Source organism: Psittacula echo, assembly GCF_963264785.1.
Source record: "Psittacula echo genome assembly, chromosome: 2".
Classification (NCBI taxonomy): domain Eukaryota; kingdom Metazoa; phylum Chordata; class Aves; order Psittaciformes; family Psittacidae; genus Psittacula; species Psittacula echo.
In genome coordinates, this window is record NC_137737.1 from 59,861,279 (window position 1) to 59,885,147 (window position 23,869).

The following is a 23,869-nucleotide window of genomic DNA, read 5'->3' on the forward strand; positions in this document are numbered from 1 at the left end:
CCGCCGTGCGGCTGGGGCGGGCGAGGTCAGGCGCGGCGGGAGCGGGAGGACCGGGTCGGGCCTGCGGCGGGGAGAGGAGAGCCGGGCCCGGGGCCGCTGAGGGGAAGAGCCCGGGGCGGAGGGCTGGGCTCGGGGTGGGGGGCCTCTGAGGGGAATCGACCGGCGGCGAGGCTAGGCCTCGGGCCTGTGAGGAGCGCGGGCAGAGCAGGGGAGGTGGGAGCCCAGGGAGGTGGTGTGGGGAAACCGGGAGCAGCGGGGAGGGGAATCATCAAATCCCAGAATGGTTTGGGGTGGAAGGGACCTTAAATCTCATCCAGTTCCAGCCCCCTGCCACGGGCAGGGACACCTTCCACTAGACCAGGTTGTTCTAAGCCCCATCCAACCTGGCCTTGAGCACTGCCAGGGACAGGTGAGGCCCAGTCAGGGCTGGTGGGGAGCTGGGTGTGCACCAGACCAGCAGCTAGCCATTCTGTGCCTCTGCCACAGCAGTGTTAATTGATCATCAGAAACGTTTTATTGCCCCCTCACATCCAATATTGCTAGTCATAGAATCGTAGAATACTTTAGGTTGGAAAAAACCTTGAAGATCATCCAGTTCCAACCCCCTGCCACAGGCAGGAACACAACCATTACTAGAATTTGGCCACCACATATTTATTTATTAACTTTTCATGTACCTAAAGTGTTTCTCTTCCTTTCACAGTTTTCCTGATATGCGGCGCTGAGCCCCAGCTGGTTACCAGCCCCGGCCTTCCACCATGGCAGCCCACTTGGTGCGACGCTGCTGCTGGCGGCACTTCGGTGCCTTCATCTCTCCTGTCTCGGCAGCCCCGTCATCCCTGCTGGTGCCAGCTGGGAAGGTGGCAGTGGCAAGGGCTCTGCCTCCAGCAGCTCTCGCTTCATTTCATACTTCAAGCCCTTCCAGCTGGGCAGATGGATTCTCAGTCAAAGAACTGGTGGAGGACAGCAGAAGTCAAGAGTACAAGTTGATTGGGGAACTGGTTGAAACAGCCACAAGTCCTCAGGAGCTCCTGCAGCTGGCTGAACTCCATTCCCTTACTAGCAACCAGGCCTCCCTAATAATTACTCAACTTTCCCGGCTTGCAGCAGAAAAAAAGCTGGAAACAGAGAGTATTGTGCTAGATAAGCGGTTCCAGCAGCTTGTCAGCATCATGGATTCCCAGGTGAGTTCCCTCCTTTCCACAGAAGCAGTTTGGGGAAGGAATACAAGGTGGAAAGCAGACAGTGCTCCTGGGATTTAAACAGTGCAGCTTATTAGGGGGTTGTGGCTTCCCTTTCCAAGCTGAAGTTGCTGGGATCAGGAGGGAAAATGAGCAGCTCTAGGCAGGATGCCTCATTTTTGCTATCTAAAATGTCCACTTTTTGTACCAGAGACAAAATGCAGCAAGAGAACATTCTCAATAAACGCTGCCTTGCTCCTGCTCCCATGAGTTTTCTGTTTTCACAGTAAGATAGAGCTGCATTTGGCCAAGGCACAGCAGAGCTGCACAGCCAGACAGCAGAGAAGCCACTGAGTAAGAAGAAGCATCTGAAGGGAACCAGTGCACTGTGCTCTGCACTTCGTACTGTCAAACCTCAGCAGCCCTCTCAAATTCAATGTCATCTGCTGTGGTTGGTGCTGGCCCTGCCAGCTGCTGCAAAAATAACTGCAGCTCATGGGCTTCAGAGTGTGGGATCACAAAATGTTTTGGACTGGAAGGGACCTTAAAGATCATTCAGCTCCAAACCCCTGCCACGGGCAGGGACACGTTATACTAAACCAGGTTGCTCCAAGCCCCTGTGTCCAACCTGGCCTTGAACACTGCCAGGGATGGGGCAGCCACAGCTTCTCTGGGCAACCTGTGCCAGGGCCTCACCACCCTCACAGGGAAGAACTTGTTATTGTTCCTAAGTTCTCATCTGTATCTTCTCTCTGTCAGTTTAAAGCCATTCCCCTTGTCCTGTCACTACATGTCCCTATAAAAAGTTCTTCTCAGGGCCCCGGACTTGGATGCAGGACTGCAGGTGGGGCCTCACCAGAACAGAGGGAGAGAATCGCCTCCCTTGACCTGCTGGTCATGCTGCTGGTGATGCAGCCCAGACACGGTTGGTTTCTGGGCTGCAAGCGCACACTGCCAGCTTGTGTCCCATTTTTCACCCAGCAGTACCCCCAGGTCCTCCTCAAGGCTGCTGTCAGTCCGTCCATCCATCCCTCCATCCATCCCACAGTCTGTGCTGGTACAGGGGATTGCTCTGACTTGTGAACTTGAATTGCGAACTTGGTGAGGTTCCTGGTAAGGCCCTGAGTGTACAAGTGTTCTGTAGACACCTTGTATTCATCTTTATCCATAATCTCTGCTCCGTAAAACCCATCTAAGGGTAGCAGAGAGGTGGGATTTCTCCAAAGGCTGCCCATTTAGCTTCGTAATGGGCTGTAATGGTTTGGTGCCACTGTATTTGGATTAAAAGTTTTACTGCTTCTGATTTACATGGTTCTGTGTCATTGTCACCCCAATTGATCAAAGGGCTGGCATGGGGTCCTTAAGACCCCTTGGGGGAGAACGGATGCCCCAGCGCTTGCAAAGGCAAGCTGTCACACTGCACGAGTGATACAACAAGCGAAGCAGTGCTGGAAACTGCCAAAGGGGGTGTAGCTAGGAATTTCGATATGTAAAGCAAGCAAACTTGCTGCAGACATGCTTGTTCTTCTCCAGTGAGCTGTTACTGCAGCCACAGATGCAGATAAGTGAACATAAGTTGAATGTTGTGTAGATGCAAAAACACTCCGGTGCAAAGAAACTGAAATTAATCAGCTTGCAATGTCCTTATGTCCACGAGCCAGAGATTTTGCACAGTAGGTGAGGCATAGGGCAGGACAGTGTTGAGGAGGAAGGCTGGTAGTGAGGTGAGTTTTGTACATGTGAATGGGGAAAAAAGGTGAGGGATCAGCTGGAGGAGCAGTCTGGTTCTTGTTGTGACGTTGTGAGTGCACTGGGCCACATCATGAGCTCTGCTCCTTTCCCAGCTGCATCCTGATGTGATTCTGTTCTACATTTTAGCAGAGCACTGGGGCAGGGCTCAGGTCATTCTTGTGCCCGAGGTGCTGAACTTCAGGAATTTGCCATGCTGGTGGAAGTGATGGAGTTTGGACAGGCCGGAGAGTTAAAGCCTTTGCCCAAACCCCCATGGTCCCTCTTGCTTGAAATTCAATGTCTCACAGCACTGCTTCACTTCCTTCCTGCACAGCCACACTGAGAAGCAACTCCTCATTCCTGCAATCATTTTGTTGGGATGTTGTGTCAAGCACAAGTGCAGTGCTCTGTACCAGAGTAGCTGGTGCAGTGATGGTTTCTGAAGGGCCCATAAGAAATGATGTTGTGCTAAGGATCAGGGTTGGTTTTATACCAATCAGGAGAGCTTTCAGACTGGAGCTGCCTTTTGGTGCTGCCTAGCAGCAGTAGAGCACAGCTGGGGAAGCTGAGGCTGGAAACAGCATTCATGGATGAATGCTGAAGGAGGTGAAAGCTGGAAGACCAATGGCTGGTGGAAAATCATGAGCTTTTCCTCACGTTGGGGCTGCTGATGGGAAAGAGCCAGTGGTGGGCAGGCAGAGTTCAGTGGGCAGAGTGTGGCGTGGCCAGGTCCTGGTGCTCCAAACAGCTGGTAGGATTCATGCCCAGCTTCCTTTCATAGAATCATATCATAGAATCCTAGAATGGTTTGGGTTGAAAGGGACCTTAAAGCTCATCCAGTTCCAGCCTCCTGCCACAGGCAGGGACACCTTCCACTAGACCAGGTTGCTCCAAGCCCCATCCAGCCTGGCCTTGAACACTGCCAGGGATGGGGCAGCCACAGCTTCTGTGGGCAACCTGTGCCAAGGCCTCATGCCAGGGCCTTACAGGGAAGACGCTTTCAGAGGCACTGGAGAGAAATCAGAGCTTTCAGGATAAGTTTCATCTGACCTGAGGGGCGGAGGCGTATTGGAGACCCATGGTGTTTCCTCCTCAAGGCCCTCAAGTTTCTGCCCCTGAATTATAACTCTTTCCCACCGCTCTTCATTTCACCAGCCACACCACAAGGAAGCGTAAGTGCTTCAAGAGAAGGGTAAAGTCTGAGTAAGTATTTCATCCAGCTGATAGCAAATCTGTGTAGCTTCTTTTCTGAGGCAGAGAGAGCTCTATAAGTAACATGCGTGGTTACTTCTCAGCTCATCCATGCTGCTGGGATCCTTGTGTGGCTTCAACTTCTGGTACAGGCATTGAGGTTCCTCTTCCTCACCAGGGCCTGGGTTGCTTTGGTTTGGTTCTGAGCATGCAGGCTACACCTGTGAGAGGGAGCAGAGGTCTCCTGTCGTCGTGGGGGACAGCTAGATGTCCTCAGCCTAAGGAGGTCTGTCTTGCCTCCTCCTCATTGCTGTGCAGTTCTTCCTGTAGAGAGAGCATTGCCTGGTGTTTGGCACGACTGGCAGCTCAATACTCTCGTGCTGTCTCTGATCAACACCTTTCCCTTACTTCTTTTTGCTGCCAGATTTCTCAGGTGTGGAATAACGCCTTGGTGAGCCTTCTGAAGAGCCTCTACTCCCTGAGGATGGACAGAAACAGTAGGGAGATGCAGTCAGTGGAGCAGGAGGTGCTGTGGAGGCTGCGGCGCTTCACCTTCAAGCATCTTGCCTCCCTGGCGGAGTTCTTGGTGGTCAGGCAGGGGAAGGAAAGCCAGCTGCTGAATGAGATCATCAAGAAGCTGGAGCTGCGTTGGACTGAGCTCGAGGGCACCCGAACCGTGGTGATGCTGATGAGCAGGGTTGGGCACATCTCCCCAGCTCTGATGGACCGGCTGGAGGACAAGGTATGGGCTTGGGCTCTCACTTTCCTCTCCATTCCCTTCAGACAGATGACCTCCCTGTAGGTGACAACAGCGGGGAAAGTCCCATAACCTTCAGCCCATCCCATGTGGGAACACTAATTCCACACAGGCTCAGTGCATCCCTGTTCCTCACTGGAGTAGGGAAATGTGCTTTCTTGGGTCAGAACCGCTGCAGGAGGCCTGAATGCAGCTGCGTCAAATTCAGTCCTCATCCAGCCCGTGCTGGGGACTGGCCAAACAGCTGCCACAGCAACATCTGTAGCTCCTGAGCCCCACTGTCCCTCTGCCTGGACGCTGGGGATAAATAAATGCTGCAGACACCAGCATGTGGCAAGGCAGAGTGCTATAGCTGGATCTGATGGGGTTGTTGGCTTATGCAGAACCCAAATTAATGATGTTGGGTTTGTGTCTTGCAAATGACATGGAAATTACAGTGGAAAACGGGTGCTGATCCGCCAGCGGGTGCCTTTGCCCTGTCAGTCTTTGCCTGACAGCATGTTACGGATGGAGTGGATGCTGAGATCCTACCTGCTGCAGGAGGCAGAACCAGCAGCAGGGAGATCCTGGATGAGCTCTGCTGAGAGAACAAGGGTCTGCTTGCCCTCGTGCTCCCTCCCAGCTGCTTAGCCTCGCTATGTGCTGAACACTCGCTGATGGTTCCAGTCCCTGTCGCCCATGGAGGGGCTCAGCTGGTAGCAATGGTGCATCCCACTCTGTGTAAAGGCTGGATCCGCAGCTTGCTTTTGTAGAATCATAGAATGGTTTGGGTCGGAAAGGATCTTACAACTCACCCAGTTCCAACCCCCTGCCACAGGCAGAGACACCTTCCACTAGACCAGGTTGAGCCAAGCCCCGTCCAACCTGGCCTTGAACACTGCCAGGGATGGGGCAGCCTCAGTTTCTCTGGGCAACCTGTGCCAGGGCCTCACCACCCTCACGGGGAAGAACTTCTTCCTCAGATCTCATCTCAGTCTCCCCTCTGTCAGTTTAAAGCCTTTCCCCCTTGTCCTGCCCCTACCTGCCCTTGTCAAAAGCCCCTCTCCAGCTTTCTTGTTGGCCCCTTTAGGCACTGCTCTAAGGTGTCCCTGGAGCTTTCTCTTGTCCAGGCTGAACAAGCCCAGCTCTCTCAGCCTGTCTCCGTAGCAGAGGTGCTCCAGGCCTCGTAGCATCTTTGTGGCCTCCTCTGGACTCGCTTGAGCTGGATGCAGGACTCTCGAGGTACTCAAGCTTTGTGGTTTCTGTTTACATGGCTGTTCCAAACATTTGTTGGCAGGCTCTGGAGCTTGCTGAACAATTCAACCCCGATGACATCCGGAAAATAACGCTGGCTCTAGCCTACCAGAACCGGCGCTGCGTGCCTCTGCTCCGAGCCATGTCCTACCACCTGATTCAGAAACACTCTGAGCTCAGCCTCAACGTCCTGATGGACCTAATTTTTGCCTATGGTAAGGAGATTGGTTGTTTTGGGACCTGCTGGATGTTACACGTGGTAGAGTCTAGTTGATTTGGGGCACTTGAGTGGGAATTTGATATTGCTGCCACAGTCAGATAAAGGCTCATGGGTGTGCTAAATGCCTAAAGGCATTAGGCTGGACCTAACATACCAGCCAGCACAGTAAGGTAGTTTCCAGCTCCAAGCACAGGTAGAATGAACCCAAATATGCCATTTTCCATCCAGCATGTTGAAAGAAGGGGATTTGTGGTGAGAGCGCACTTTGGAAGGGTGGTCCATGTGTCATGGAGCCCCTCTCCCTTGCAGTGTACAAGCACTAGCAAGACACAGGGGTGGTTACAGCCATCATGATGATGTTCCTGGGCCCAGGCTAGACCATAGCCACCAGATACATGATGGTCACAGACCCGGCACACAACAGGTCTATGAACAGCAGAGTAGCACTGATTGATAATTTAGCTTAAGATCCATAGTTCTCTGGCTCCTCTTTCCATGCAATGTTATGTGGTCCTATTCTCCTCTCACTGTTGGTAGCCAGTGGAAAATACAAACAAGGAGAGATAAAGGAAGCCAGGAGAGCCAAGGAAGAGCTCTCCTTCAGTTGATTGCCCAGCTTCTGGTGGTGGGAACAGCTCCAGCTCTTCTGACAGCCACTATGGCCTGGACAGCCTTCATAGGTTAGCTGTACCCTTAAAATAAAGAAATAACCCAGTAGACCTGGCTTTGGAAGGAGCTTGTGCTTCTCTCGTTGATGTTACCAGCTTTGGTAAGTTGGTTTAATCTGGAACAAGTTTCAAGGAGAGTGGTGGATGCTCCGTGTGTCACATCTTCCAAACCCATGCTGGGTGCCTTTCTCAGAGGCAGGGCTGTAGATCCTCCAGCTAAGGAAGGGCAGTTGGACAGTGTATATGAGTCTGGATCATACACAGAGCTAATCCATCAGTTCCCCAGCCTTAAAATGTACAAAGTGGACAACTACGATGGCTGGACATGGTTTGGACAGGCTCTGGCAGTGCTGTAGCCACTGCAGTGGAGATGCTCTTGGCCAGGACCCTGTGCTGACCTTTCTCTTCAATGCTTGTAGCTGCCACACTGTTGTGTCAGGATGGTTTGTACCTGTCATTGCTGCTGCAGCCGGTCTCAGACCCTGCCTGTGCCCCTCTTGTGGGGACTGTTCCCTCGTGGCTGGTGCACACTGACCCAGGCCCCTTCGGGTCTTGATGCTGCTGGTTGCTGATCGTTGCCGGCTTGAACCTCGTGAGGTTTCTGATAGCCTTAGGGAGTTCAGGGCCCTCCTGGCCAGACCAGGATCTGTAGATGCAGACATTGGAGCTAAACTCTGCTACTAGCACTAGGTGGAGGCTGGAGCCATGAGTTGGCACCGGGATTGAGAGGTGGTGAGTGCAGCAGGATGTGGTAGAGACTTGGTCTGACCAGAAAGGATAGGGCCAAGGCAGCTGCGGGGGGGGCAGTCCCCCTCTGCTCAAAATGAACAGCTTCGTGCTTTTCCTTGTGCTGCCACCTCCCGTCCAGGCACAGCTCCCATACCAGCTCCTTGTAAGTGGCTGCCCCTTTCTCTTTGCTCCTTTAAGGAAAACTGAATTTCCACCAGCCCCAGGTCTTCCAGAAGATAGCCACCGACCTGCAACCCCACATCCCCACCATGACGCCCATCGAGGTGACACGCTGCATCAGATCCTTCGCCCTCCTCAAGTGGCTCAGCCTGCCACTGTTTGAGGCCATTGCACAGGTGAGGAGGAGGTTTGAGGAGGGCTGGGGAGCTCCCACTTGCACCAGGGCAGCTGTGACCCCCCCCAGTTCCTGGAGGTGGGAGCAGTTTTCCCCCACCTTTCCCGGGATGCTCGCTGGGATGTCGTCACTGTTTTCCCTACCCAGCCAGTGGCTGTAATTGAGTCTGACAGGACTTGATTATCATGTTCCGCTAAAGTCAGCACTGGGGATCCGTGTGGAGCTGGGCTGGTCTCAGCCACACTATCAGTGCTGCCAGTGCTGCTGCTCTCCCCCAGCTCTGCCCCAGTTTATGTGCCTGCATTTTGCATCTATTCTGGAATATTCCAGAGCCCTGCTTCCACTCACAGCTTTCCCTTGTGCCAGAATAAAATCCCAGGGAAGCCCTAAAACATCTTTTGCTCTCATTTTCCCATCTTGCCACTGGGCTGTGTGCATCCTTGGCTCACGGTTTCAGTGTTTCCCTGATTTTAGACTGATATAAGACAGACCTAAACCTTTGCTTCTGCCCGTAGTACGCCCTGGACAACACCAAGCAGCTGTCAGTCACCCATCTGTGCAGTATCATCCTGTCTTTTGCTCGCCTGAACTTCCAGCCCAGTGGAAGTGAAGATTTCTTCAACATGGTAACCTTCTTCCTCCTTTCCCCCTCTTCATCAACTCTGTCAGTGGGGAGGCTGCAGATCTCCTTCTAGCACATCTCCGTGTGAAAATGGGTGTTGGGTGGTTTGAGGCAGCTGTAAATGGTGTGGGGAATGGGAAAAGGGAGCCCAGAGCTCTGGCTAGGCTGAAAAACCTTCACGGTGCTCCCCTGCTGCGTGTGGGCAACAGCTGAACCAGTTAGTCCATAGCTGGCCCTTCAGGGCTCCTTTTCTACCAGACACCAGCAGCATGGGGATGTTGACGTGCAGGACTGCAGGTAGGATCTCACCAGAGTGGAGCAGAGGGGAAGAATCCCCTCCATCGACCTGCTGGTCACGCTACAGGTGGTGCAGCCCAAGATACCAGATATTGGTGTCTCTAATTGGCAAGGCCCTATGTGCCACCACAGGGCAGCCCGTCCCTTGTGGCCAGGCCAGCCTGGGGAGCAGGAGGCCTCTCTGCAACAGTGAGAAGGACAAGGTGGGGAAGTAGCATCCAGGGCTCCCCCTGTCAGCATTAATCATGGTCCTGTGAAGGGGGATTTTGTAGCAAGTGGAAAACTACTTATTTTTGAGACATTGTAGAAAAGGAAGAGCCCTGGGAGGGTGCAGAGCTCCAGGCTCTTGCTGTGATTCCTGGGCAGACACCATGACACCAACCATACAGCCTCAGACCCTTCCAGCTCTCTTGTAGTTGCAGATCCTGATGAGGTTTTCGCCTCCAGCCCTCCGTTTCCTGAACGCTGCCTTGTGGCAGGGCTGGCTGCAGTGGTGTGTTACCCTGCAGTGATGCAGCATCCTGGGCCTGCAGACCACAGCTCATGAGCTGCAGGGACACGTTGGAGTGATCTTAGTGTCCTCCCTTCTGCAGATAACCAAGGGAGGAAGTACTGCTGTAGAGAAGATGGTGCACATCAGTTGCACCATAAGGCCTCAGGGATCTGTCAAGCTGGCAGACCTGTGTGTTGTCCACAAGACCGAGATGTCAGCAGCACTGTGCTGAGCTGAGCTGCTTGGTTTCCCTCTCTGCAGGTCCATGAGGCGCTCCAGGGCCAGCTGCACAGCCTGGAGCCTCACCTGCTGACAGACCTGGTGTGGTCACTCTGCGTGCTACAGCAGGCCAAGGCTCCTTACCTGCAGCAAGTACTGGCACCTGACTTCCACACTCAGATCCGAGGTGAGATGGACATCTCTGACAGTGGGACAGGGCCCAGGAACCTCAGACCTGGGACAAGGAGTGGGGTTACTGAGCCTGGTCCTTCTAAATTTAGGTTAACAGCTTGTTAACAAGGCCAGGTTGGACGGGGCTTGGAGCAACCTGGTCTAGTGGAAGGTGTTCCTGCCCATGGCAGGGGACTGGAACTGAACGAGCTTTAAGGTCCCTTCCAGCCCAAGTGATTCTATAATTCTATGAACCACGAGGAAATAGATCTCATTAGGAGTGGCTCTAACACATCCTCCGCAGCTCCGTGCAGGGTACCCAGGCATGCAGAGTGCAGGGCAGCAGCACCAGGAGAGCTGGGCTAATGAGAGCCATGGCTTCCAACAGCCCCCCTGGGCTGTGGATTCATGCCTGTGTATGATGGGGAGGAGGAGAACAAGACAGTGATAGCCAAGGGGATCCCCTCGAGACTGGAGGGCTTTGTATTGCCTCACCAAATGATGACTGCTGGGAAGGTGCAGCCCTGTCAAATTCGATCCCTGCCTCCTCCGTGGTGGGGACCGGCCAGCCGGCTGCCACAGCAACTTCTGTGGTCCGTGAGCCCCATGTTCCCTTCCCTTGGGACACTGGGAACAACATCACACCACAGACACTGGGTGCTGTCCCTGCCAAACAAGGGATTTCTGGCTTGACTGTCTTCCTGTGAGCCCCCCAGCATTTGGCCATTGGACTGTATCTCTATGCCAGTAGGCAGAGAACCATCACGGAGGGATTCGAACCAGGAATCCCAGTCACACAGGCTACACAGGCCAACAGACGAAGGCTTTGGGCCGTGTCTGAGCTCTGCTTCTCTCCTCCCACCAGGTGATCAGTCCCTCAAGGCCCAGAACTTACAGCTGAAGCTCATCCACATCAATGCTGCTGCCAAGCTGGAAAGCCCTGACTACCGAGGGCCATTCCTGCCACCAGAGATGCTGAGCGTGGCAGAGCCAGCAGGGGAGAAGGTGACCCTGCTGCAGAGCAGCCTGCGGGAGGCCTTGGTGGGGGTGCTGGGGAGCCAGGACAACGGGCGCTTTGATGCACGCACCATCTACGGCTGGCAGATCGGTGAGTGCCTCCTCTGCCCCCTCCACAGACAGCAGTGGGACCCCAGCAGTGGAGGGAGTTGGACTTGAGGGCTCAGATACAGCTACCAGGGTTTAACCCCCTCATTCTTCAGCCTCATGCATCCTCATTGCAGCTGCCCTGCCTTGTTTCATCTTTTCCCCCAACTCATGGCAGAGCAGAAATTGCAGAGCCTTCCTCCTCCAGCCAACCAGCATCAAGGCTGGTGAGAGCCTTCTGGCTCTACTAATCCTTCCTTTGCTGCACCCTGGGCTCTCCCAGCCCACCCCAGGTTCCCCCAGCTCCCTGTTCTCCTGCAGCCCTGTCAAATTCGATCCCTGCCTCTTCCATAGCAAGGATTGGCCAGACAGCTGCCACAGCCACTTCTGTGGTCCATGAGCCCCACATCCCCTTCCCCGTGGGATGCTGCGCTAAAATCAGGCTATGGACACGTCTTCTGCCTGAGGAGATGCTCGGGAAGCAGACCCCATCCCTGGCCGTGTGTGCAGAGCTGCTCCATGGCTTCAGCAAGGATGGGTTTTCTGTGACCTTGCATGCTCTGCATCATCAGTCTTGAGAGAGATGATGTGAGCAGCATCCAGGTGGGATTTCAGGAATCCTTGTGTTCCGTCCTCTCCATGCAGATGCTGAGATGGTGGTGAACAGTGAAAATAAACCTCTCCCTGTGAAGAACTTTGCCGCTCCCCATCTGCTCTGCCCAGAAGGGACAAAGCCATTGCCATCAGGCGCCAGGAGGTGGGTCTGGGCTCGGCTGTGGCTGCCAGCTGGGCAGGAGCTTGCAAGGGAAGAGGGAGGAGGAGGGCTCTGCCCTTGTGGTCGTGTGGAGCTGTGGTCTCTGTGCCTCCCGGTCACCGTAGCCAGTGATGTGTGCTGAGGACATGATGCCCAGCTGTGTGCCCCCTTGTTTGGGAGCAGAAGGGGTGGGCACTGGAGAGAAATTGAGGTAAGGCTGTGCCATCCCCACCCAGGGTAGCATTTTGGAGCGAGGCGCTGCTCTGGCCAGATAACCTGGTGGCAGCACAGCAAGGGAAGGGGCCACATACAGGTTGTGCCAATAGTTTTCCCTCTGAAGAAAGCCTTTGCCAGATCTGTCTGCTATGGAGCCTGGGTGCCTGCAGGGCCCTGAGCTGCCTACTTCCTGCCTGGAAAAGGCAGCATCACCCCGTTCAGTTTGCTGCCAGGCACGGATGGTGGATAAATTGCGCTTGAGCCGCTGTCCTGGTGCTTCTTGGATAGCTCAGAGGCAGGATAATGGCTCCAGCAGGATAAATCTGTGTCCCGCTGGCACAGGGCAATCAGCAGAGGTGGAGCAGGCCCTTCTGCCATGGCTGCCCTTGGGATCTGGGTGCTGCTGCCAGCTCTGCTTATGCTGCCCATGCCCAGCCTCTCACAGCCTCCTGCTCCCCTTTGCGTCTGCTAGGGTCGCCTTCCTCCGGTGGGAGTTCCCCAACTTCAGCAACAGAAGCAAGGACCTGCTGGGCCGCTTCGTCATGGCCCGGCGCCACATCCAGGCAGCCGGCTTCCTTGTGGTGGACGTGAGTAGCCGTGGGTAGAGAGGGGTCTCTGACTCCCTGGAGATGAAGGAGCAGACACCTTCATGGAGGGGGGTCTGGCTTCCTTCTTACCCCCACCACCACCTTCCTGATGGCTCTGGGTCCTGCAGAACCCCAAGGCCAGCCCCAAGCGCTCCCTGGTGCCCACAGCTCCATGCGGATGGCTCGGCAGGTCGCCCTCCTGCCTGCCGTCACTGGGATTAGCTGCTGTGATCCCCTCCAGGCCACCTGCTAGGCAGCCTAAAGGTGGTGTGGGGGTATTGGTAATCAAGGAGGACAGCAGACAAGGTCTTAGGGTGCTGATCCCCTGCGCTGGAGCCATGGGGTCATGCATTATTTAGCTTTCTGGAGGTAATTATAGCTCTTCTGGCAGGCAGCAAGCACTGCTCTGCTACTGGCTGCTCTGGGGGAAGAGGGAGGGTGGCTCAGCATGCTGCCAGCACGGGCAGGGAGCCATCCCTCTGCCCTGCAGAGCCTGGGCTCAGCAGTGCCCAAGCTGCGTGGCTCTTTCAAGGCTGAAGGGGCCGCATGTCACCCCAGAGCATCATTGCGGTCTCCCCTGTCTGTCCGCTGCTCTTCCATGTGAGAACCCTGAGCTTCAGCCTTTCCCCAGCATCCTCCTTCCAGCTCTCTGAGCTCATTGCCAAACTTTGAGGCTGATGTGAAGTGAGGTTCGAGGTTCACCACTGCTGTTTCCCTCCAGCCTCTTGCATAATCCCCCACTCTGGCTGGCTGGGAAGGCTCAGGGAGACAGGAGGAGGAGAAGAAGGGAAGTGCTGCTTCCTGCAGCTTCAGCCCTGCTAAATATAGAGGCAGGGGTGGGTGGTGGGATCCCCCCAGACACGGCTGCTCCCTCATACCGGCTGGCAGAGGCACCACTGAGGAATGATGTGCCGGTGTCAGTGTTCTAATGCAGCTTGAACCATCACCCTCCAGCCAGAGAGCAAGGGCTGGGCACGTGAGCCTCTCCCCCAGCTGCTTGCCCTCCAAATAAACACTTCATCCACGGCTCACCAGGCTGGGACAGGCACAGGGAGAAGGATGGGATGGGCTGGCGGCAGGGACATGCAGCCCTGCACGTCCTCTGCGTCCATATGGAAAACTAAACAGTTTGGTGCTCAGGAGGTCCCCGAGCCTCCACGCAGTGAAGGTGCTGCCCCACATCCTTCTCTACAAGGGGCAGGGTGGTCACCGGGGCTGCCCAAATGCTTTGTGCCATCCCAGCTGCTCACAGAAGGCCCGTTGTTCAGTGGTCGTCACGTGGGTTTATTTGGGGACAGTCCTGAATTGTCTGTGGTTCGTTCCCCTGGGTGCCAATGCCGCTTCCAGGCGGGACCACTGGGTGCTCTCACCCATCCCCATGGCTGCCTCAAGTTCAGCGCCCACCTCTGCTGTGATGGGGACCAGCCATGTACCAGTGGGAGAGACTCCTTGAGGATGCTGTTCTGCATCTCAGGGCTCTGACGCCATCTCCTCTTCGCCCCATCCTGCTGCAGGTGCCCCACTACGAGTTCCTGGACCTGAAGGCCGAGCGGCAGCGGACAGCCTACCTCAAAGACAAGCTCAACAAGGTCCTGGCCAAGGAGATGGCAAGCTAACCACAGCACTGCCCCACGGTTCCGGCAGCGCCGCTCTGTGTTGGAAATGTGTTTGAATAAACCCACTGCTGTACAGTGCTGCAGGCTGCAGGGGGGTGGTGGGGGTCAGGGCTGGTTGGTGTCTGTGCTGGTGGCCGCACAGCTTGGCCTCTTCCTGGGGAGGGAGACAGCTCCATGGTGATGCTTAGCAGGATGCCTGTCACACAGCCATGTGGCTCAGCACCCGGAGGAAGCTGGCCTGAGCTGAGATTAGGATTAAGAGCCATCCTGTCTTCTCTTAGTCCCATTTTATTAGCAGGGCTTTGTCCCCAGGCAGCTGTGCAGTGCCAGAGGGGAGGGAGGATGGGCTGGCTCAGGTGCTGTGACATTTCCACCCAGAGCAGTGGGACCCATGGAGTAGGCGTGGGAGAGAGCCTTGGTGCCCTGGGATATGGGGGGTGTGTAACTGGGAAGGGTTAGATCCTGCCCAAACATGGTGTGGTGCCTCTGTAGCTTCCTTTTCTACCACAACATGCACACAGCATCCCATAGTACATGTGAACCTGGGTTAGGGGGACAAGGTGGGCCAGGAAAACCCTCTGTGCTGTGATGCACCGGGTGCCAGGAATGGCTTTGGGCCTGGATTAGTGGCCATCTGCTCGTCCTTGCCACGTCCCTTCCATCCCCTCTGGTTGTGGGGCACAGCCTCGTGTGTTTGCATGTCCCCGCCTGCAGTGCTGTGGGCTGCAGCCCTGCTCTGTGGCAGAGGCCCTGGCAGTGCTGGAGCTGCTGAGTCACGGCTCGGGGCTGCTCCTGGCACCGGCATCACCGGCATCGCTCCATGCCCAGCCACGGCACCGGCGCCAGGCGGCCCCCCCTGCCCTGGGGCCCTGCCTCAGTTTCCCCACCGCATCCTGCAGCAGAGGCTGCCTCTTCCCAAGGGTCACTGGGGGTCGGGGGGGGGTCACCCGTTCCGCCAGGGCATCGCCATTCATCCAGCCGTCCGTCAGGATCTCTTCCCTACCACCTCCAGAGGGGAGGGGTCCCCCCACCACCCCCCACCGTGTTGCCAGGGAACCATCCTCATCCTCCTCGCCATCACCACGGAGACGAGAGGAGGAGAAGGGCCGTTCCCATGGCGACCGCGCAGGCACCCATCCTGCTTCCCCAGCGGTACCCGGGCGCGGGGCGATTCCCTGGGGACGCACAGGGAGGGGACACCGACGTCCCCCCATCCTCCTGCCACCACCAAACGCACGCATTGACTTTAGAGGGGGAGTGATGCAAACAATCCGATCCCTAGGACACCTCTGGATGCTCATCCCCATATTTTAGGCGGGCAAAATCCAACCTTCATCCCCCTGCTCATCAATCCCACCCGGGGTGGGGAGACTGAGACTGGGGGACCCGACTCCCTGTGTGTGTTGTGTGTGTTCCCCCCCTCCCCGAGCTGATGCAAGCGGTGACGGGGTGGGCTCTGCCCTTCCCTCCCACCGCCGCAGTGCCTGGCACACACCCCGCTTTCTCCCCGCCGGAGGGATATATAATACAAGGGAAAAAAGATATTGGAGAGAGAGAAAAGGCAGGGAAGGGAACGGGAGATAAAAAAAAACAGGGAAAAAAAATCCTGCTGACATCATCTGGGATGACGGGGCTGATCCGGCCGCCGGCCCCCCCGCCTGAGCCCCACTAATGCTCCGCTCCTGCCGGCGCAGCCGCCTTCGTCCAGCCCGAGCCAAAGGTGGCTGAGCTGGGTGGGCAGGCGGCCGCCCGGGCCGGCCGGCCGGGCTCTGGCATCGCCATGCCCGGAGAATCGGTGAAAACCCAAGGACTGGGGGGACTGGAGAAGGAAAACGGAATGCCGGAGGGATCGGAGGCAGGTGAGGCCGAGGGAGGCCGCGGGGATGGAGGGATGCGGGATGGAGGGATGGAGCGGGAGGATGGAGGGATGCAATGGAGGAAGGAGCAGCAGGGATGGAAGACACAGGGCCGGCCGCACCAGCAGCTCTCGGCAGCCAGCACCGCCGAGGGGCTCCGGTACCGGCACCCCCGGAGCACGGCGGGAGGTGACTTTGGAGACACCCCTTTGGGGACACCTCCCTCTTCACCCCCGGTGCCCAGCCCCGGGCTGTGCCCCTCCATTCCCCACACCGGGAGCCCCGGCGGGACGCAGAGGGGGTCTCGGTGCCCCGGGGAGGCTGAGCCCCCCCCCCCCCCCAGCACCATCCCACCCCCCGAGGGACAACCGGGTGGGGAAACTGAGGCACGGGCAGTGCAGAGCCAAGGTCACCCCGCTCCGGCATCCCCGCGGGCTCAGCCTGGGGGGGCTGAGGACAGCCGGGGGAGGGGGGTGTCCCGGTGCCGCCCTCCCCTTGTGCCTCAGTTTCCCCCGCCCTCACTTCTCCATGAGCCACTTACGGGGGGCACAATGATCCCCCCAAAAGCGGGGGAGGGGCTGATCTGTGCACGGGGAGGGGGGAAATCAGGGCTTCCCCTCCAGGAGGGCACAAGCGCCTTTGTGCAGATGGGATCAGGAGGAACCTCAAAACACCCCCCCAGTGGGTATGGGGGGGAGCCAGCGGTTGGACAGACAGCAGCAGGGAAGGGTTAAGGTGATCCCAGGATCCCTCATAGGGGAGAGCCACCCCCCAAATAGCACTTGGAGGGAGGAACACCCCAACCCCATATTCCCCCCCCCATTAACCCTTTGAGCAGTCCCCAGCTCCCACAGGGGCCGCGGTAGGACTGAACCACCCCAGGTCTTGAGAGGGGGGAAGCACCTGCGAAATACCCAGGTGAGGCCCCGCCTCCCTTCCCAGCAGGCTCCGCGGCCGTGCCCCGCCCCCTCACCCCTATATAAAGCCCCCGGGGGGGTTGCATGAGGCTTTGCTGTGTTTGGAGCTGGAGGTGGGTCCTGGTTGTTCTTCCCTATGGGCTTACCCTTGGGGACCCCAGGTAATGCAGGGAGCGCCGCTGGGAAGGGCTTTGGGGTGCTCGCAGGGTGGGGAGGATGCTGTGATGCTCCATGCCTGCAGCATTCCCTACTTGGGTAATGAGTGGCTGAGGACCCACACACTCAGTGCATGGGTGGACACGGCGTTCCCTGCAGGAGTCATGCTGTGAGGTGGGGGGGGTATATGGGGTGTTTTACCTTCCCCTCCCCCCCCCCCCATGGAGAGGTTCCCCTTGCTTGGGGACACCTGCGTGTCCCCCTTTCCTTAATACAGCAACATCCTTTGTCCATAGAGAGGGACTGGAGGGAGCTGTTGGTGTCGTCCCCCCCACCCAGTGTCACCCAACCCTGTGGTGACCCCCAAGTGCTCTGGGCTGGGGTCACCTTGTTTTCCCACCCCTAGAGGGGGATGGCACTGTCCTGGCTGGGTGCCCCCCACCCCAGGGTGCCCTGGCACTGACAGGGGTTCCCCCTTTCTCCGCAGCCCCCCCGCCGGCCCCAGGCCCGCCACCGATGCCCACCAAGGAGGAGGCTCGCCCGCAGCCGGAGGGGGCCAGCTGCGACCCCGGCCCCCCCGCTGCTGCCCCCCCCAGCGAGTCCTGCCGGCCCCCCCCGCCCGCAGACCCTCTGGACACCCGCATCGTCATGGGGGAGGAGACCCGCTCCCCCACAGACCCCGAGCTCCGGGGGGGGCCCCCCATGCCTGCTGTGCCTTGCCCCTTCCCTGCGCCCACCAAAGATCCCCCCCAGCGTCAAGCGACTGAGTCCCCCTCTGGGAGAACCCCCGCTGCTGCCGCCATGGACCCCGACCTCTTCTTCACGGCCCCCTCCACTCCCATCCGGGTCGGGGGGTCCCGGCTGCTGCCGCCTCCCCCCGAGGAGCAGACGGACGGGGAGAGCGAGGGGCTCTGCTCCCCCCCGACATCCCCCTCCGGGTCCTACATGACGGCCGAAGGGGGCAGCTGGGGGTCCTCTGGCACGGCCAGCACCTCCCCGTCCTGCTCCCCCAACCTGGTGGCCGAGGCCGAAGCACTGGCAGTGGCTGAAGCTGAGGCTGAAGGCATGGTGGAGGTGGAAGCTCTGCCTCCCTGCCTGGAGCATCCCCCTGCCTTCACCCCGCCGTCTCCCGAGGAGGAGGAGGATGAGGAGGAAGATGGACTTTTCACCCTGCCCGGGGGTGATGATGGTGATGGGCAGACGCTGGAGGACGAGGAGGAGGATGAGGAGTGGGACATGTCGGGGGGTGAGGGGCTGCCCGGTGCGGGCTTGATCCCGGCGGCACTGCTGCCCTTCCGTGGCAGCCTGCTCTTCCAGGCTGAGGCGGTGGAGATCACCCCGCTGCCCGCCGGCACAGCGCTGCTGCCCCTGACCGGCGAGGAGGAGGAAGAGGAGGATGAGGAGGAGGAGGAGGAAGAGGAGGAGGAGGAGGAAGGTGGCAGCACCTCGGCCTCCTTCCTGCGCTCGCTGTCAGAGACCTCCATCACCGAAGGGGTGGATGAGTCCTTTGCCTTCCGTGATGACACCTCCGCCTCCTCCGACTCGGCCGCTTACGATGGCGAGGAGGACGAGCGGCTCTATGGCACCGAGCGCCACGCCATGGGGGCTGAGGGGGCTCCCCCTGGCGCCGCCGCTGCGCCCCCCGGCACCGATGCCGCTTTCCCCAGCGGCATCGAGCTCCACCTTCACGCCGGGGTGGCCCCTGATGGCAGTGGGTCAGCGGAGGGGTCCCCGCAGCACAGCAGAGGTGAGGAGCTGGTGAGCACGGTGCCCAGTGTGGAGGACGCCATCAGGGAGGACATCGGTACCACGGAGCCAGGGATGCAGGAGCGGGATGGCAGCGGGACCCCTCAAGCATCCTCTGGGGAAGGCAGCATGCAGCCGGATGGCGAGACCTTCCTCACGTCTTCCTCGTCCTCCTCGGAGCTGGAGGAAGCATTAACCCTGGAGCACAACGTCCCATGGGAGCCAGACCCCGTTCCCAGAGAGTGTCCCTCACCAGAACCCTCACAGCTCCCAGAGGAGCCAGCGGCGATGCCCGGTGCTGAGGAGGAGCCAGTGGTGAAGGATGATTCTGTCATGGCAGCACTGGAGGAGGGGCCCAGCATGGAGCCAGCGGAGAGCAGCAGCGTCCTGCAGCCCCCGAGCCTCTGTTCCAGGGACCCCCAAGCTGAGGGGGTGCAGCAGGATGATGCGGCACCAGCTAACGGGGAGCCCCAGGGTGGCCTTGGGAGTGATGATGATGATGATGGTGATGATGTTGGTGACAGTGACCATGAGCTTGGCACTGTGAGAGTGGACAGCACTGAGCTGGCAGCCACTGATAGCCATGATGAGCTGGACACTCTGGCTACCAACCTGGTGACACCCAGCCCTCCAGATGAGCCGGATGCTGTGGCTACCAACCTGGTGCCACTGGCGACAGCCAGCCCACTGGGTGAGCAAGACACTGTGGCCATCAACCTGGTGCCACAGGTGACACCCAGCCTGCCAGATGAGCCAGACACCATGGTCACCAACCTGGTGCCACAGGTGACACCCAGCCCATCAGATGAGCCGGACATTGTGGCCACCAACCTGGTGCCACTGGTGACACCCAGCCCATCGGATGAGCCAGAGACCATGACCACTGATCTGGTGCCATTGGTGACACCCAGCCTGGTGCCACCAGTGAGACCCAGCCCACTGGATGAGCCGGAGCCCATGGCCACTGACCTGTTGCCATTGGTGACACCTGACCTGCCAGATGAGCCGGACACTGTAGCCGCCAACCTGGTGCCGTTGGTGATGCCCATCCCACTGGATGAGCCAGACGCTGTGGCCACCAACCTGGTGTCATTGGTGACACCCAGCCTGTCGGATGAGCCAGACACCGCAGCCACTGACATGGCACCATCGGTGACACCAATCCCACTGGATGAACCGGACACCACGGCCACCAACCTGGTGTCATTGGTAACACCCAGCCTGCCGGATGAGCTGGACACTGCAGCCACTGACATGGTACCATTGGTGACACCGATCCCACCAGATGAGCTGAATACTGTGGCCACTGACGCGGTGCCATCAGTGACACCAGTCTCACTGGATGAGCCGGACGCCATGGCCACCAACCTGGCATCACTGGTACTACCAATCCCACCGGACGAGCCGGATACCGCGTCCACTGACCCTGACCTGGTGCCACCGGTGATGCCCAGTGTCGTGGCACCGTCCTCCCCACCACAGGACACGTCCCCCTGCGATGCCAGTGAGGATCTGGTGGACGCGGCAGCCTCGGCCAACGCATCCCCGGAGCCACCAGTGACCACGTGTCCCATGGTGCAGGAGGCAATGGTGCATCCTCCCGGGAGCACCAGCGAAGCCCCCGAGGACCGGGATGCTCTCACTGCTTCCTCCGAGGATTCCCCCCTGGAGCTGCTGGACACCTCCTGCTCCCGCACTGACTCCAGCTCCTTCGCAGCTCCTGAGGACCACGCAGGAGGAGCAGCCGCCCCCCCCAGACCCCCGTCTCCCAAGGAGGAAGAGGAGGATGCAGAGGATGCTGCTGCCCGCGGCTGCCTGGCCCTCTGCCTGCCCGCCTCGCCCCCTGCCGCCCCCCCGTTGCTCTTCACCGCTTCGGAGCGGGAGGTGTACGTGGGGGCCCCCCTCGAACTGCTCCAAACACCCGGTGCCTTTTCGGAGAGCGGGGTGGGTTGGCAGGGCCGGGAGGACCGGCAGCGGGTCACTGCCATGCTGCAGGGCTCCTTTGGGGATCTGCCGGCCCCCTGCCTCCCCCCCAGGCCCACGGAGCCCCCCGAGGCATCTGCAGAGCCCCTGGAGGGTCCCCCAAGTGATGGGGAAACAGAGGAGCCCGTGACCCCTCTGCCTGGTGGTGCCCCCCCGGGCCAGACTGCTGGGGAAACCGATGCCAAAGTCCTGGGGGAGAGCAGCCCCCCGAGCCCCCCCAGTGAGCCCCCGGCACCCCCCGGGCAGCAGGAGGAAGAGGAGATGATGGTGACAACGGTGGGGACCCCATCCAGCCCCCAGTCCCCTCTGGGTGCCAGCCAAGAGGGGGATGCTCAGCCGGACCCCTCCCCGGAGCCAGCCAGGGATGCAGCCCCCCAACCCCACCCCGAGCCCCCCAGCGTGCCGCTAGCGCCCTGCCCTGCGCTCCCCAAGCTCAGCCAAGTGCCTCCTCTCACCACTGCCCCATCACCGCCATCGCCACGTCCCCCCCCAGCCCGCGGCCCCCAGGACACCTCATCAGGGCTTCCCGCCGGCGAGGAGCGCCCGTCTGTCCTGCCGCCGACCAGGAAGCACCTCGAGGGTAAGAGGCAGCCCCAGCGCACACCTGCCCATTGCTGTGGGGCGGGCATCACCCACCGGTGGGCTGCTGGGGGTCCCTTTTGGGAGGTCCCAGGGTGTGTGATGGGGATAAGGTGGCTGGGTTTGACCCCATGGAGGGGATTTTGGGGGCATCACCAACTCAGTCCCCTCAGCCACTCTCTGCTTCCGTGAGGTACCGTGTGGCACAGGGCGGGCACTGCTGGGTCCACCTATGGTGGAGTGCTCAGGGTCCCCTTGGTGGGATCCCAGGGTGGGTTCAACCCCACAGAAGGGATTTGGGGGATACCACCAGCTCGGCCCTACCCTCCCACTCCCATAGGGTCCTGTGTGGGACCAGGGTGGGCATCACCCATGGTGTGGTGCTGGGGGTCCGCTTTGGGTGGTCGCAGGCTGTGTGATGGGGCGAGCAGGTTCAGCCCTATGGAGGGAGTTTGGGGGTCAGCACCAGCTCAGCCTGCCCCTTACCCCCCTGCAGCCCCACAGCCCTCCCCGCGCAAGGAGAAGGAGGCCCGAGGCCGGCAGGCGGGGCCGGGCAGCCGGGGGCCCCCCCGGGGGTCGCTGCAGTCGGAGTCGAGCTCCTCCAGCGAGGCGGAGGCTCCGTACCCCTGCCCCGAGATCCAGCGCCTGCGGGAAGCCGCCGGCATCGCCCTGTGCCAGGACAAGCAGCCCCCGGCCCCCCGCCACTGCGAGGCCAACCACAAAGGTGAGAGGAGGGTCCCGTGGGGCTCCCTCCCCCCATGTTTTGGGGGGCTCAGAGCATGTCTCCATCCCACCCCTCTGCTTGGACACAGGGTCCTGTAATGAGTCTGAGAGCAACGATGAATCCATCCCGGAGCTGGAGGAGCCTGAGGGCTCGGAGCCGGCGCCAGCGCAAACACAGGTTGGGGTGATTTTGGGGGCAGGATGTGGGATGCTGGGGACCCCCAGGGTGCTGGGGCTGCTCTCACCCACTGCTCTCTGGCAGGCGCAGCTCACCCACTCGCTGGGCACCGGGGAGGAGACGGTCAGCAAGGCAAAGCAGAGCCGGAGTGAGAAGAAGGCCAGGAAGGTGGGATGGGATTGACGGGGTCAGCCATGGCACTGGGGGATCCCTCCCCATCCCAGGGATTGGAGGCGGGGAAGCCTTGAGGTGTTGGGGGGCAAGTCCCCACTTTGGGGGTCTCCAGGTCATGGTGGGTAGGGGGGTGATGTGGGGTCCCCTGTCCTGGCGGGGGAGACTCAGCCTGGCTGCAGTGGGGGACAATGCTGTCCCCCAACCCTGGGTTTGCTCTTGTCCCAGGGGGTTGGGGTGTTGCTGGGGGGGGTTGGAGCCTCCTTCCTTGGCTGCCCTGGGATGGTGGGACATGAGGTCACCTCTGTGTGTGTGTCCCCAGGCCATGTCCAAGCTTGGGCTGCGGCAGATCCACGGTGTCACCCGCATCACCATCCGCAAGTCCAAGAACATCCTCTTCGTCATCACCAAACCTGATGTCTTCAAGAGCCCCGCGTCCGACATCTACATTGTCTTTGGGGAAGCCAAGGTGAGGGGTGGGGGGTGCCCCCCTTGGGGCTGGCAGGGACATCCCTTTGGGGACGGGTGGGTGATGCTGTGTCTCCGCAGATCGAGGACCTGTCGCAGCAAGTGCACAAGGCGGCGGCAGAGAAGTTCAAGGTGCCGATGGAGCACTCGCCACTGATCACGGAGACAGCCCCGACCCTCACCATCAAGGAGGAGAGCGAGGAAGAGGAGGAGGTGGGTGCTGGGACAGGGGGCAGAGGGGAACCCCCGGTGTCCTGGGGACAGGTCAGTGCTGGGGGGGTTGACCATGGTGTTCCCACCTTGCAGGTGGATGAGACGGGACTGGAGGTGAGGGACATCGAGCTGGTGATGGCCCAGGCCAATGTCTCGCGCCCCAAAGCTGTGCGGGCGCTTCGGCACAACAACAATGACATTGTCAACGCCATCATGGTGAGTGGCTGGGAAGGGAGGGGACCCCCTGGCACCCCTAGCACGAATTGGGGTGCTGTGGGGTGGTCCCCTCACACTCTGCTCTCTTCCACAGGAGCTGACCATGTAGCGGCCGGCGCTGTCCTGGCCCCCCTGTATAGATGCACAGTTACTACCCCCCTTCTGCCATCCTTCCTCTGTACCCCCCATACTTCTCCTCTGCATCCGTATCGCTCAATAAATGGCCTCATGTATCACTTGGATCGCACCCCGCCTCTCCTCATGGTGATTTGGGGGACTCTGGGCTGTCCTGTGGCTTCTGCACCCTGGGGGTGGAGCTGGAGGGCACCCGTGTTTCCAGCATGGGATGGGGCACCCGAGGAATTCAGGTGGCTCTGCTGGGACAGGTGGCTCTGGGAGTGGGCATGAGGTGGGAGAGGGTGACAAGAGTCCCAAAATGGTCCTGAAGCCATCGGGGCTTTACCCCCCTATTGCTAACCGGAGGTGCTTAATGAAGCCAGGCAACCTAGGAGGGCTGAG

At 59.3% G+C, this 23,869-nt stretch overlaps 2 protein-coding genes across 2 annotated transcripts; both read left to right on the forward strand.

Moving 5' to 3' along the window:
• Positions 1 to 489: 489 nt before the first annotated feature.
• Positions 490 to 14,177, forward strand: TBRG4 (transforming growth factor beta regulator 4). Its single transcript, XM_080611809.1, has 10 exons — positions 490 to 1,184; positions 4,528 to 4,845; positions 6,137 to 6,308; positions 7,909 to 8,066; positions 8,581 to 8,691; positions 9,739 to 9,883; positions 10,733 to 10,975; positions 11,617 to 11,728; positions 12,414 to 12,528; positions 14,043 to 14,177. Exons 1-10 carry the CDS (start codon positions 759 to 761, stop codon positions 14,142 to 14,144), a joined length of 1,902 nt encoding a protein of 633 aa, XP_080467935.1. The 5' UTR covers positions 490 to 758; the 3' UTR covers positions 14,145 to 14,177.
• Positions 14,178 to 15,543: 1,366 nt separating this feature from the next.
• LOC308216942 (uncharacterized protein) lies at positions 15,544 to 23,503 on the forward strand. The gene is made up of 9 exons (XM_080609644.1): positions 15,544 to 16,003; positions 17,561 to 21,382; positions 21,878 to 22,105; positions 22,194 to 22,282; positions 22,367 to 22,450; positions 22,776 to 22,922; positions 23,003 to 23,134; positions 23,228 to 23,350; positions 23,445 to 23,503. Exons 1-9 carry the CDS (start codon positions 15,925 to 15,927, stop codon positions 23,457 to 23,459), a joined length of 4,719 nt encoding a protein of 1,572 aa, XP_080465770.1. The 5' UTR covers positions 15,544 to 15,924; the 3' UTR covers positions 23,460 to 23,503.
• Positions 23,504 to 23,869: the final 366 nt, after the last annotated feature.

Excerpts from the sequence above, each read along its gene's own strand:
- TBRG4 (XM_080611809.1), top strand. The coding sequence starts at position 759 with ATGGCAGCCCACTTGGTGCGACGCTGCTGCTGGCGGCACTTCGGTGCC. Across the intron at positions 6,309-7,908 it reads GGACCTAATTTTTGCCTATG|GAAAACTGAATTTCCACCAG; the intron begins GTAAGGAGATTG and ends TGCTCCTTTAAG. Across the intron at positions 8,692-9,738 it reads GTGAAGATTTCTTCAACATG|GTCCATGAGGCGCTCCAGGG; the intron begins GTAACCTTCTTC and ends CCCTCTCTGCAG.
- LOC308216942 (XM_080609644.1), top strand. The coding sequence starts at position 15,925 with ATGCCCGGAGAATCGGTGAAAACCCAAGGACTGGGGGGACTGGAGAAG. Across the intron at positions 22,283-22,366 it reads CGGCGCCAGCGCAAACACAG|GCGCAGCTCACCCACTCGCT; the intron begins GTTGGGGTGATT and ends GCTCTCTGGCAG. Across the intron at positions 23,135-23,227 it reads AGAGCGAGGAAGAGGAGGAG|GTGGATGAGACGGGACTGGA; the intron begins GTGGGTGCTGGG and ends CCCACCTTGCAG.